This window comes from Lathyrus oleraceus, chromosome 7 (genome assembly GCF_024323335.1).
Source record: "Lathyrus oleraceus cultivar Zhongwan6 chromosome 7, CAAS_Psat_ZW6_1.0, whole genome shotgun sequence".
Lineage (NCBI taxonomy): Eukaryota > Viridiplantae > Streptophyta > Magnoliopsida > Fabales > Fabaceae > Lathyrus > Lathyrus oleraceus.
In genome coordinates, this window is record NC_066585.1 from 250,104,331 (window position 1) to 250,119,342 (window position 15,012).

Here is a 15,012-nt window from a genome sequence, read left to right on the forward strand (position 1 = left end):
TCGTTGCACATCAAATACTCAAAAACTTCCTGGACAACCATCTACCATGTTGACAAAGGGATTACCAGGAGTAGGCAATGGGTTTGCTTACACATTCGGCACACGGTCCTCAAAGGACATTATCCCACTCTTCACGAGCTTTTAGACCTCATACTTCAACGGGTAGCAATTCTCAATATCATGGCCAGGAGCCCCTTGATGAAAGGCACAATGAATCTCTGGCTTATACCACCATGGAAGTGGTTCTGGAATTTGTGGAGGGTTTCTTGGTTGAAATAGGTTCTTGAGAACCAGAGATGGGTACAATTCAGCATAAGACATAGGAATTGAGTCGAAAGAGACCTTCTTCCTCTCAAAGTTCTATTGTTGTTTATTATTATTGGTGTTGTTGTAGTTGCTTGTTCTTTGTTGTGGCTGTTATTGACGTTGTTGTTGAACTGGCATAGATTGATTGTTGGAAAATACTGGAATAACAGATGATACCTGATGATGATGTTGACGGGGTTGCAGACTTCTTCTGACATGAGGCCTCATCTGCCTCCCAACTGACACTGCATTGGTCTCACCTTCCTTCTTCCTAGAGAAATTGTTACCATACCTCTTGCTTGAAGATACCTCTTCCTTAGATAACCATCCCTCACAGACACCTTCTTCTAATCTCATCCACATATTTACCATTTTGGTAAAGTCACTAGGGGCACTAGCAAGCATTCGCTCATAGTAAAACAAGCTCAGGGTCTTGAGAAAAATCTTGGTCATCTCCTTTTCTTCTAACGGAGGGTTGATCTGAGCAGCAGGCTCTCTCCACCTCTGGGCGTATTCTTTGAATGTCTCTTTGTCCTTCTGAGACATCGATCTCAATTGTTCCCTATCTGGTGCCATATCCACATTGTACTTATACTGCTTCACGAATGCTTCACCCAAATCTTTGAATGTGCGGACACTCGCACTATCCAAGCCCATGTACCACCTCACAGTGGCACCAGTCAAACTATCTTGAAAGTAATGAATCATTAATTGATCATTATCAGTTTGTGTCAACATTTTCCTGGCATACATGACAAGATGGCTGAGAGGACATGTATTCCCCTTATACTTTTCAAAGTCAGGGACTTTGAACTTCATCGAGATTTTGAAATTGGGAACCAAGCAAAGTTCTGAAGCACTCTTACCAAACAAATCCTTTCCCCTCAAGGTCTTCAACTCCTTTCGCAGTTCAAGGAATTGGTCTTTCAACTCGTCCATTTTCTCATAAACATCCGGACCCTCAAACGGCTCGAAATGGTATATGATGTCTTCAACACAAGGCAACGTGTGAACAATTGGAGGAGGAACAAACATGACCGGGCTAGATGTCGACATGGAAGCAAATGTAGGCGTAAAACCTTCAGGCACAATGTTGGGCGACATTCCTCAAGGGAATCCGGCAGGCATGGCAGGAGCAAACTGAGTGGTAGGCACAATTGAAGTAACAACTTCTAAAATGACAATCCTGTGAGGAGGAGGAGTTGCAGGTGTTAAAGATGATTGACTTTGAGCAGATAACACACACTCCATAATGGCAGTCAAGCGGGCATTCTCATCCTTCAGTTCTCGATTCTCTTGTTCCAAGTGCTCCATGATTCTCGGATGATTGGCACGAGTATTGTATCGATGAGTCAGCTTGGTTGAAGCACGGAAGAATAACCAATAATACATTTGGCGGAAGAAAAAATTGTTATGCAAATGATGCATGAAATGCAATGTTTTGATTGTTTTTATTTTTCAAGGAACACACTATTTTATTTGCAAATATATAATAACAATTGTAACAACTTGATGGACCATAAAAATCTCTTTTATTCATATAATTTGGAAGGATTACACTGAGTACAAATTCATAAACCAAAATACAAATACAAGATAGAAGGAAACTAGTCATCCTAAGGATCCCCTAACAGCAGTGTCAGATGATTTGGCTGCAGGCGCGTACTTCCTTCAGATGCGTCAGATCTTGGACTCAAAAGAAGTCTTCATCTGAGCCTTCTCAAGGACAATATGTTCAATAATCTTATTCCAAGCAATGGAAGGCTGAGGCATACTAGAGGAAGACGAAACCTCTGGTTCTTTCTTTCTCTTCACTACTCGGTCTTCAAGAAGCTCAATAAGTGCATCTTTGTCCGTAGACTCAATCTATAACTCCTCATGTTTTCTGCTCAAAGTATGGAATCATTCTTCCCAAATGTCCTTCTCTTGATTCATCTTGGCGAGTGCGTCTTCCAACTCCTCTACATCCTGGTTAGGGAGAGTTAATGGCTCAACCACAACCATATACATAGGTCTTTCACAAGCATACGACATCTTCAACTCCAAAGCTCTCTTGTTCACCCAAGTAGTGTAAGCTTCCAAAGCTACACAATTGCACGGACCAAGCTCTGATCTTCCCTTCTTATGCATATTGTGCCAAGCATGAATCATCTTCTGCTTCAAATGTTGGGGATCTTTACCCTCTTGATAGAAAAGACCTTCTAAGTGAGTTTTATTAGGTTTGTATCTCAAGGGGAACCCAAGTTGATGACGATCCAAGGTAGGGTTGTAGTTGATTCCTCCTTGTGTACCGATAAGAGGCACATTAGACAATTCACCACAACTATCAATAATATACAAGCTACTCAATGAAGAATCTTACCAAACCATATCATCATTAATGAGAGACATAAGTCTCTAAGACCACCTTAGACATTGTTTTTTCTCCATAAAAGCAGGCGTCTGAGGCAAGTGCAAAATAAACCACTTGTACAGAAGAGGAATATAACATACAATAGTTCCACCACCTTTAGAACTCCTTAGATGCAAAGAGAAATACATATCACCCAACAGAGTAAGCACAGGATTCCCAATCAAGAAGATTCTAATGGTGTTAACATCAACAAAACCACCAATGTTAGGGAACAAAGCCAAACCATGGATGAGCAACACAAAGATAGCTTTAAAAGCATCCACACTACCGGCTTGAGCAAAGGCAGTAGCTTCCTTGATGAGGAACTCAGAAGTCAATCCAAATATTCCTCCTTTCTTCACCCAATGAGCCTCAACCTCAGATTTCTTCAAGTGAAGAGCTTCAGTTATAATATGAGATATGGGAATCTCTTCCAATCCACTAAATGGCACTTTGTTAGAAACAGGTATTCCCAAGAGATGGGCATATTCCTCTAACGTAGGCACGAGCTGATAATCGGGAAAAGTGAAGCAACGGTAGAGAGGGTCATAAAATTGAACCAATACACTCAAGAGTCCTTCAACTACATTAGTAGATAACATAGATAGAAGATTCCCATGACGTTGTTTGAAGTCCAAGGGATCTAACACAAAATATGATGGATTTCTTAACTCTTTCAAGTTGGGACGTCTGAAACTGTACTTCTTAGTGTTCCTTCGTCCATAATCCATGGTCTGAAAATATTTTCAAGTAAAACCTCAGTTCCTTGAAGTTATTTTTGGGTGTGATGAATGTTATGATGTGCATGAATGCATGAATGCAACAATCACAAATAAGGGATCACACACAAGGTAAACAAACAAAGATCAAGGGATGAATCAAGTCATTGTCAAGATTAATCATCCATTTTGGTGGATTATGGTTTTCACCTTATAAACATCCAAGTTCCATTGATATTGACAAGACTTTATTGGATCAACCAAGAATCAAGGGTTTGTTGTGAGTCACGAGCATGGAGTCAGGTTAAGAACCATCCTAAAGGAGTGTACTAAGGATAAAAAGCTATAGATCATGTTCTAAAAAGTTCCTAGAGTCTTAATTCCATCTATAGGATATTATAGGTTAGGATGCCTGACTCATCAACCCATAATATTCTCAAGAGAAACTCTTCTGAGTGTAGTATCGAGTAACAACTGTTATCAAGTCTACACCTGAACAGTCTCCGCATTACGTCCTAAATAGGCCAAGTTGGGTTAAATGTTCTACGGTCCTCAGCTTCTCGGACCCCAAATCAGAGAAAGTAATGTCTAACCACCAATAACTTGTGTGATATCAATAGCTCCAAAAGGGTCACCATTAAGTATATGGGTATCAAGCCAACTTGTTAAGGACTACTCCACACAAGTCGAACATGACTATACCATCCTCTTATCTTAAGTGCACTCAAGTTCAGGTTAGAACTTATTTCACCACTCTGAGATCACCAAGCACAACAAGCAGATGATATCATACAAGAAAATATAAAAACATCAAATACACAATTATATACACACAAAAAAAGTAGGCTAAACCCACTGGAGACTTCTCCCCAACAGAGTCGCCACTTAATTTCTGTAGCGGTAAATTCATGACCATTAAGCTATGGATAAACTTAACGTTAATAAAACAAGAGTCGCCACCACGCTTGTATTGTTTCCAAAGGAAAAGAGAAAAGTACGAACAAAACCCAAAGGTAAGAAGTTTTCAAATCAAAACTAATAAAATGCCAAAGATTACAAGTAAGGGGGTTGGTTACACGGAGGTTAGGTGTTAGCACCCAAAGTGTCCTAGGTACTCCTCGGGAGCCCTTTTTTGTGTGTACATGTGTTTTGGGTATAAAAGATGTTTGCACTAAATAGAGTGTAGGGATGAGAAAAGAATTTATTAATTATATTTGTATGTTTGATAAGACCTTCGGACTTGTGCCTACGTACCAACATAAAATGAGGGATCAAAATGTCATAGTTCGTGGTAACAATTTCAAAGTGCGTGAGTTGCTTTTAACAAAATTTTAAATTTAACAAAGGAACAAAAGGCCTAAAGGGGTTTGAATGAGTGTTAGTTCTTTTGGTCTTTTGAAATTTTAAGTCAAATATGGTTAAGTTCATTTATAAGTTTGATCAAGAAAAAGAGTTTGAAAATGCAATTGCGTAAGGCCAAAGTTTATAATTTGTAATAAAGGTCAAAGTTTAGAAATCACAATCAAATAAGTTTTTAAAAGGAGGGAGAGATTTGAAATTAAATAAGTGGGAGAATATGAAGAGACTAATCCTAAGCAAAAATTAAAAGTTAAGAGTTGAAAAGATCTGATCAATGGGATGCAATCCAAATAGACAAGAATGTCGAATAGAAACCAATTTTCCCTTGGACTTTAGAATCAAGCAATATCAATACACAAATGGAAATATGAAGAGCAAGGCATCAAATAAAGATAGCCACATCCAAGCTAGCAACTTCATGATCTTCTTCATAATCTCCCATGTATCAAATGACATACTCCTTGAATGGCTCAGAATAAGGCATTAGACACAAATTCAAAGTAACAATTGCATCAAGACCATGTAGCAGATGAACTCAAAAGGGATCTCAATACTTGCTTCAGATGAAAGTTCAATTCACAATGACTGGCTTCAGAAAAGTTGGCATTGGCCAAGTCCTTTTTGCATAGGGAGTGTTGCCTAACTCTAAGTCCAATGTCTCAAATCAAATCAAACAGTCCACACAATTTTTTTTAGGGTTTTTGTTGTTATGGTTAAGTTCAGATACCTTGATCCAAGCTACATGGCCTTTGGTTTTGGTTGAGTCAGAGGGTAGTATCATGCTCCACTGAACTGGCCTAGATGTTACATCTTCATAACCTGTCCAAGTGTGAGTAGCTCGTGACCTACACACCATCTTCACAGCAGTGGAACACACATCAACACAACACCTTATTCCAAACATGCAACAAAACCATCTGCCACACTTTCATTCATCCAAGAAACCATGGGAAAGTGCCTTACATCAACATGAACTAAGACTATCCCTAAACCCTGCAGCAAAACCAGTTGAATACCATGGTTTAACCAAGCCATAACAATCCAAAGAAAAGCAAAGCAAGCATATGCTTGGGTTTGTAAAGCATAACAGTGAAATAACATTGCAAAGTTCCAATTCACTAACCAAGTTAATGTTGAGGAGTGAACCTGTTCAGCAGGTCATCACTCAAGCTTCAAGGCAAATCCATTTCAATGCTACCTGCTACAGCTTGTTTGTGCATCAAGGCCACTAACATTCATTCTTCATCATTTCAAGCCAAGCCAAGGTCATTTAAATTCAAATTGCAACTTGGACAACAGGTCACTAAAACCATTCCAATATAACCTCAATCTCATCCTCACATGTAACATCCAGTTAAGAGTCATTTCACTCATTCATTAATCAATCTAAACCAACCTAACTAACTGAGTTCATCACTCATTAACCAACTGAGTTTGCAGTTAACTCAGTGAGTCACACTTAACTAACTCCTAACCACACTTAACTAACTCCTAAGCTCATGCCAAAGCTAAGATTTTCCAAACCTAAACTCTATTTAAACAATTCATCTCTCTCATTTTCATCACCTTTGGAACCTTGCGAATTTGTGCACACTCTCTCTGCAACCTCTCTCATCACCCTCACCAGAGCTCTCTTTTCCTCTAAAAGCATTTGAAACATCACATTGAAGTTCCAACGTTGCTTGAGATAAACCACTCTGTTCATCACTTTCATCACTCTGAGCCAAAGAAAGGAAGAAGAAGACGAAGGAAGAGGAAGACGAAGAAACCAGACTCAGGGAACTCACCGACGAATTCTCCGATCATCTTCTCCGGTATGTCGTTTTTTCATTTTCCATCCTTTTCTTGCTCTGAGTATGCCAAGGTGTAGTATCCATGATAGGAAGTCGAATCCCCATAGCTGTAGGGAGTGATTTGCACCGTACGCCATTTAATTTGACTTAGAAAGGCTAGGGTTCCTCCCTTTAAATGAGCGATTCAACCAACATGAGGATTGTTTCCCAATTCCGTTACCACATTCATGTCTAGCATATAGTGGTGCATCCGTTGATGGTGATTGTTTAGTGTAAACCGATACCGTCACCGGCGAAGGATGCCGGCGCGGCGAGCCATAACAGCCGGACGTTGAGGCCAAGCGCGCGCATGGAAACATTTTGACTCTGTTGACTTGTCTAAGTCAACAGAGGTGAGTTAATTGGGCTTAAGTGGATAAGGCCCGTGGATATTACTCTTGACACACCGTGTATTACTGATACACCTCTCCACTGGCTATTGAAAGAAACGAATTGGGCTTAACCAAGCCCAATGACCTTATTGCTGATTCACCTTCTGAATTCAACACGCACCCCCATCTGGAATGGATATTGGGACTCTTTAGGCTCAAAGGCCCGTTTCTTCTTTTTACCACACGCACCCCTGTTTGGAGTTTGTTGTTTGACCAAGAAAAAACTCATTGGGCTCAATTAACAGCCCAATAGCCTGAATTTCTTTCCAACCCCCACTTAGCCATTGCACCCCATGGTCATTTATTTTGTTTTCTTTATTTTTCTTTATTGTTTTTTTGCAACTTGATTAGTTAGAATAATATTAGCTTAATTAGGTTAATTGAAAATTAGGATTAATCTAGATCTTAAGATAGTAATTAGAATTTCAATTAGATTTAATTCATATCTTTAGAATTCTCATTAGAATTAAATAGGATTTTTAATAGAAGTTTAATTAGGTTTTTAGTTTAGATCTTGATTAAATTTAGAATTACATTTCTCAACATTAGGTTACAATTCAACTTTAGGATAGAATCCCTTTTAGACCATGAATAAAATTAGACATGTTTTGTAATTGACCATTTTGCCCTTTATGGGCCTATTTTGATGTTTTGTATTGAAAGTTACATGTTCCCCTTAGGATTAGAATTCAATCCTTATAGGACTTAAGATAGAATTTTAATCATGATTTTAATCAATATTTTGACATGCTCCCTTAGGATTTCTAATCTAACTTAGAATATTCAACCAATTCCTAATGCATGATCCTTTAGGATAGTTTCTAACAATTACTAACCTCAATTAGATCCAAACTTAGTTCCCTTCAAAACTAAAACCAAACCCCCGATTAAATTGATTAAAATAAATTTTGATTAATTAAATCCTTTGAACTTGTATAATCCCCAATTCTAATTAAGTGACTAAAAGACCCTTGGTCACTTAGTAGGACTTTTCTTCCAAGCTGTGGAGCTCAAGGCCTCAATTCAAGATCTTCAATCAAGGCATCCTCAGTCATACCAAAGCAGCAGATTATTCAAGCACATCAAAGGTGGCATCTTCAACACTTGTTAACTCAAAGTTAGAAGAGTGTGACACGAGCCTTAAGCAATAAAGAAGGAGTGAGACTGGAGTATTCCTACCCCCATTCTGAGTATCTTTGGGTATGGGACGTATGATCCAACGCTCATCGTATTCACCTCTATTCAATGACTTTAGCACAATTCTAACCATACGATTAACAAGTCTATCTACAAAAGCAATACAACAAAAGCAAGGTCTACAATCAACAACTTATCAGTCATCAATCAAGTTGTACGATACGAGCCTTAAGTAATGGAGAAGAAGTGGGACTGGAGTATTCCTACCCCCATTCAAAGTATCTTTGGGTATGGGACGTATGACCCAACGCTCATCGTATTCACCTCCATTCATAGACTTTAGTGCAATTCGAATCTAACGATTGATAAGGTCTTCATCATCAATGCAAGAAACAACTACAAAGATTCTTCTCTCTCTACTTGATGTTTAAGACGAGAATTACATGCCATGAGACTAAAGTGGTAAAGAAGGAATGAGACTGGAGCTTTCCTACACTCATTCTGGATATCTTTGGGTGCGATACGTTTGACTCGTTGCTTATCGTATCCACCTTTACCCATAGACTTTAGTGTGGTTCTCATCCAATAACTATCAAGTCTCTCCATTCTAGTCAAATCATTTCAATCTCAATCATCCATTTCTTCTTGCCTCCCATCAATTTCTTTTCAGCCCTAGTGGGCTGAACTACGAAAGCTCTGATTTCCTTATTGCACTATAAGGGTACGTAGGCAGGAGAACTAGGTTTCTTCGCGAGCTATCTTTTTTTATCAATCTACCTTCTCTATCCCATGGATCACTCTCCATTCATGCAATCTATACCGTCTTTTTAAGATCAATCATACTTCTCCTTGGACTCCTTGTTCATCCTTTTCGGACGTCCTGATGATAGTCCATCTCTTCAATCGAGAGTTGTTTGGCTCTCATCCCAAACACTAACTTCATCTTTGTTTGGCTCTCATCCCAGACACTAACTTCATCTTTGTTTGGCTCTCATCCCAAACACTAGCTTCATCTTTGTTTGGCTCTCATCCCAAACACTAACTTCATCTTTGTTTGTCTCTCAACCCAAACACTTAATTCAGTCTTTCTTTTCGGCTTTACCTTATAGTGGCGGTCCGCTAGTCCACGTATTGGTAAATGCCTACCTACCTCTTCGATTAAGAGTCTATCATTCTCTTGGATCCAAGCTACTATCCTTATTTGATCTCGAATTGCCAATTCCCCAGCAAGTGATACATTACTCTTTGCATCCCAATACAACAATCCTCCCTTGTGTGTTTGTCTTGTGAGTCCCTATTGCTTAAACAAACATCTCTCTCCCTTTATTCTCGTAGGTACGAACTACAAATGCTCTGACTTTCTCATTTCATAACGAGAATACGTAGGCACAGGGATGCGAATCCTTGGCGAGCATAATTTTAATTATTCCTTCTTTCGCCTTAGGGCATCACTCATATCTTTCATAATTCATTATCTACTTTCGATCATAAATCATTCACCTAGTGACATGTCTATCTCTTTGACATCTAAATACACCTTCTTTGGAATTCCATATATACCCTTTTAGGACGCCTAACGAACAGTCCGCATTTCATGCCTAGAGTTGTTTGGCTCTCATCCCAAACATTTAATTCCTTCTTTTTAGCCAAAACCCTACAGTGGCGGCCTGCTAGTCCATGTATCGGTTAACGTTGTTTCCCTCTATGGTAGAAATCCCATTTCTCTTATGGATTCCAACACACTCTCACCTTTCGATTTCAAATAATATTTCTTCGGTCACTTATCACCCGATACCCTATTCAGTGACTTCGGTCACTTCACTCCATTCATTTCCATGATACCTTCATACTCTACCTTCATTCATTCCATGTGATATACCAATTATCTTTAAGCCAAATACACTATACCTTTGTGCTCCATCTTGTACCCCTTTTTGTGAACTAAGAGCCAATTTGTTTGTCTTGTCAGACCCTGTTGCTTAGACAAACATCTCTTTACTTACTTTGCAGTCGTGCTTAGGCAACCCTTTCTTTTCGGTTATCCCAATATAGTGATACAAGTGCTATATGCCCTCACTTGTTGGTACACACCAGTTTTACTATTGGGTTCACATTTTCACCCCTTGTTGGAGTTCAAGCAAAATTATTCTTTGGCTTAAGTCATACATTCGATCACACTCCTTTTCACCTCCTGCCTCTAGTTCCTTGAACTACGAAGCTCTGAATTCCTCATTGCACTATGAGGATACGTTGGCATGAGGGCCCCAATCCTCATCGAGCACTCTATCTATTTCTTTCCTTTCCCTCCATTCTTTTACGAGTAATCTTTAGTTAACACCTATTTGAGCGAGAACAATCAAAACGGTTCCCATGGAGTACCATGGATGTTTGGGGTGCTAATACCTTCCCCTTGCATAACCGACATCCTTACCCAGTATATCTCTTTCCCCTGAGTTTTATCGATGTTTTCCCTTCCCTTTGGGGATAAATAAAGTTTGATGGTGACTCTGTTGTATGTTCAAGCATGCGCTATGTTCGAGTATATTTCTGCTAGCTTCAGATGGTAGTCTGTAAATGACAAGACTCCATAGATCTTTACAAAAGTTGAAAAATGGTAATTTACATGGAAAAGGGCTACATTGAATACAATGATCACTAATCCTTCTACCGTCATCAATATCCATTGTGCTCTTGGCTTTGGCTGAAGATGAATCAAAACCAACTATCGTGCTCAAGAAAGTCTTCAAGACTGAAGATTAACAGGATGTAGTTACATGCGATATTCCCTAATTTTTGCACAAATTTCCCCAAGGTGGGGTATTCAATTTATTGGGATAAATATCTTCTATTTTATATCTCTAACTTTTTCCTGGATCGCCCTTTCGGGTTTCAATCCACCGAGATGCTCATTTTTTCCTAAGCCGCCCTTTCCGGTTTTCAACTTTGCGAGTTGTTCTTTTTCTCTTTAGGCGAAGTATTTCTTGACTACATTGGCATTCTGAAGACGGGTGAACTCTTCACCATCCATAGTTGTAAGAATCAAAGCATCATCCAAAAAGGCTCTTTTAACGACATATGGGCCTTCATAATTAGGAGTCCATTTGCCCCTAGCATCAGGTTTGAAAGATAAGATTTTCTTAAGCACAAGGTCACCTTCTCTGAACACACGAGGCCTGACTTTCTTATCAAATGCTTTCTTCATTCTCTGCTGATATAACTGACCATGACACATGGCAGTTAACCTCTTCTCTTCGATCAAATTCAACTGATCATACCTGGTTTTACACCATTCAACCTCAGTCAACATGGCTTCCATCAAGACACGCAATAATGGGATCTCGACCTCTGCCGGGAGCATAACTTCCATGCCATAACAACATGGCTCCCATTCACCTTTGATCTGATTCACGACCAAAGCTGAATCTCCATAGACATCCAAATACTTGATTCTGAGATCAATGGCCTCTTTAAGCCCCATAATGCAAGCTCCATACTCAGCCATATTGTTTGTACACTTGAAATTCAATCTAGCTGTAAATGGAAAATGAGTGCCTTGAGGAGTAATAATTACTGCCCCAATGCCATTACCATACTGATTAACAACTCCATCAAATATCATGCCCCAACGGGAACCAGGTTCTGACCCTTCTTCAAGCAATGGTTCATCACAATCTTTCATCTTTATGTACAAAATCTCTTCATCAAGAAAATCATACTTCACTAACTGATAATATTCAATAGGTTGGTGTGCCAAATGGTCAGCCAAAACACTACCTTTAATAGCTTTTTGAGATCGGTATTCAATATCATACTCTAATAGCAACATCTGCCAATGGGAAACCCTCCTAGTCAAAAATATACTTGATTGGCGCACATGTGGCAGTCATATACGAAATGAATTTGGAGATATAGTTCAAGTGGCAGAGAAAACCACTAACTTGCTTCTCAGTTTTGGGCGCAGGCATCTCTTGTATTACCTTGACCTCGGCATGATCAACTTTAATACCCTTCTCATTGACAATAAAGCCCAACATCTTACAAGAACGAACACCAAATGTACATTTATTGGGATTCAAGTGGAGTTTGTACTTCCTCAAATGCTGGAATAGCTTCAACAAATGCTCAAAATGCACTTCTTCATCATTGGATTTAGCAATCATATCATCAACATAGACTTCGATCTCTTTATGCATCATATCATGAAAAATAATGGTCATTGCTCTCTTGTATATTGCACCAGCATTCTTTAAATCGAAAGGCATCACTCTATAACAGAATGTTCCCCAGGGTGTAATTGTAAGACCCCAATTTTGACCCTAAGACCCCTCATGCTTTCTCATCATATGCATTGGCATTGGGATCATACCTTGGAATCCTGCTCACATCTCATTCATTGGGTTTGTATTGGGAAAGATCACCAAGCACCATGTGATTGTATCATACTTTGTATTTTATCATTTACTAACCAAAATACCCAAAAATATGTCTTTTCATTTGTGTAACTCTTTTGTAAGTAGGGCATGATCACCATAGATCTATTAAGTTCATATCTAGGGTTTAAGACCCTCATTGCTAAGAGTACAACCAAGGAATGATCCACAATGGTTCTAGGCATCATATATGAGTCCCCATGATCTCTACATGTTATTTTTGATCAAGCATTCTTCAAGAGTTTGGAGTTGGTTTGCCTTGGGAACCCTAGTTCATTTGGGTATCTTGAGTAACTTCTTCAACAAGCTTCTTCACTAATTAATCAAGTACTTCAAGGGACACTTCAAATTTTATCATCTTATGCATATATGTAGGGGTGGCAAAATGGGCCCGGCCCGCGGGCCATGCCCGTTTTACCCGTCATTTTTGGCGGGCCGAGCCTGGATTTTGTACCCGCGTATTTATGTATGTTCGCCCCGCCCCGCCCCACAAAAAAATGGGGTGGGCCTAGGGCGGTCGCGGACAGCCCGCGGGCGGGTATAAGTTAAGAACAAATAATTAATAATCTTAGGCCCATACCAAAATTAGGGTTACATTGATCTCTTCGTCAAACTGAGTTATTCTCTGGAAATTATATCTATCTCTTCATCAGCCTCACAAACGGTTTCACTCTCTAGTCTCACCTCTCTCTTCGTTGATCTGGCCTCTCTCTTCGTCGGTCACACGGTTCAGGTAAGTTTCAGCTTTCTCTTCGTCGACCACATAGTTGAAATTTTTGAATTTTGTTTTTGATAAAATAAATTAAAGAAAATAACTACTATAGTAGTATAATGGCAGATTGGGGTCCAGTGGTGATAGCAGTGGTGCTGTTTGTGTTACTAAGTCCAGGCTTGTTGAACATGCATACTAGTGGTACAAGTAATAGCTGAAAGTATCGCTGACTCGCATGTTTTGTAAGATACCTATAACCATGCTCGGCGAACATAAGGTGCACAGTTAGTCTCCGAGTTGGTACAAGTAATAGAAGTACTAAAAGTACAATCGTAGTATGAAAAAGAACCTATTGAATTGAATGAACTATTGTAGTAGTTTAAGCTTCATGAAACAAAAATAAAAACATCAGTGTGTATTCTTAATCAATATAAAATAATGGTTTGTGAAAAGTGTATACTTGGTCCAACAGTCTGCACATTTCTTGTTGTCAGGTAGCTTAAGAAGTCCTTCTAAGATCTGCATATAGTCCCACACACAGACACACAAAATCAAAAACAAAATATAAACACCAAAACAGTAGAATATCATTACTTCATCTGCAATACTAGTGGTGTATCTATTTTGGTTCATACAATTATCTTTTTTGGACTCATTACAATCTTTCTTATTGCCATTGGTGTTCATATCAACAATGGTTAACTCATTTTCATCAAATTATTATAGCCTTCCTTTAATTTTAGTTCTGGTGTGGTTTGAAGTTATGTTCGTCTTTATCTTTTGGAATATTTGATGTACTTTTCTTTACAATTATTAGAGTGGTATTTGGAATTAATAACAAGATTGGTATTTGGAATTAATAAGATAGGAGTATGTATTTATAACTTATGACTTACTAGTAGCTGTTTTCAAGAGCTACGTCATATTGAAATTCTGGTATCAGATATGAGATGTCAAAGGTAATGTCACGACACTAATATCAGAGTAATGCAAACAGAATATAGATAGAGAATAGTAATGCAAGATACACAAGCAATTGTTAACCCAGTTCGGTCCAACTCACCTACATCTGGGGGCTAACAAGCCAGGAAGGAAATTCACTAAAATAGAATCAGTTCAAAGAGTCTCCGTACACTTCAACAAGTTACAGTCTTTCTCACCTAATCTCTACCCGTGCAATTTCTACCTAAGCACTCTTAGATATGAGAACCCACTCACTTCCCTACAATCACACCTGTGATTCTAAACAACAATTCTTTGTGAAAAGAAAACACTTTTCAATAACAAACTCTTGATTTTACTTCACAGTTTCAATCAAGAAGACACACTCTTGATCTTGCTTAACAACTTTGATCAAGTAGACACACACTCTTGCTTAACAGCTTTAGAGTGACAAATTACAACCACAAATCAGACCAATTCAATCATCAATGGATGACTTGAATGGCTTGCAAGTCTTACGACTAAACAAGACACAAACCCTAGCTCTCTCTCTGTATTTCGCTCAATATTGGTTGTGTGTTCAAACAGGTTTTCTAAGTCCCTTTTTATATAAGCTTTCAGCTGGGCTTGGAGATCTTGAAAACCCTAAATCTATTTTCCAATCAAATCTTCTCATGACAGCTAGTTAGATCTCCTTGGAAAATATGTAAATCAGGTTGTAATCCATGACTGAATGCGCCTATAAATCAGATCTTCAATCATACATAGATTGCCATTAATTGTGCAATCAC

At 38.8% G+C, this 15,012-nt stretch overlaps 1 protein-coding gene across 1 annotated transcript; it reads left to right on the forward strand.

Moving 5' to 3' along the window:
- Window positions 1-13,398: 13,398 nt before the first annotated feature.
- Window positions 13,399-13,981, forward strand: LOC127106938 (uncharacterized). The gene is made up of 2 exons (XM_051044237.1): window positions 13,399-13,486; window positions 13,860-13,981. Exons 1-2 carry the CDS (start codon window positions 13,399-13,401, stop codon window positions 13,979-13,981), a joined length of 210 nt encoding a protein of 69 aa, XP_050900194.1.
- Window positions 13,982-15,012: the final 1,031 nt, after the last annotated feature.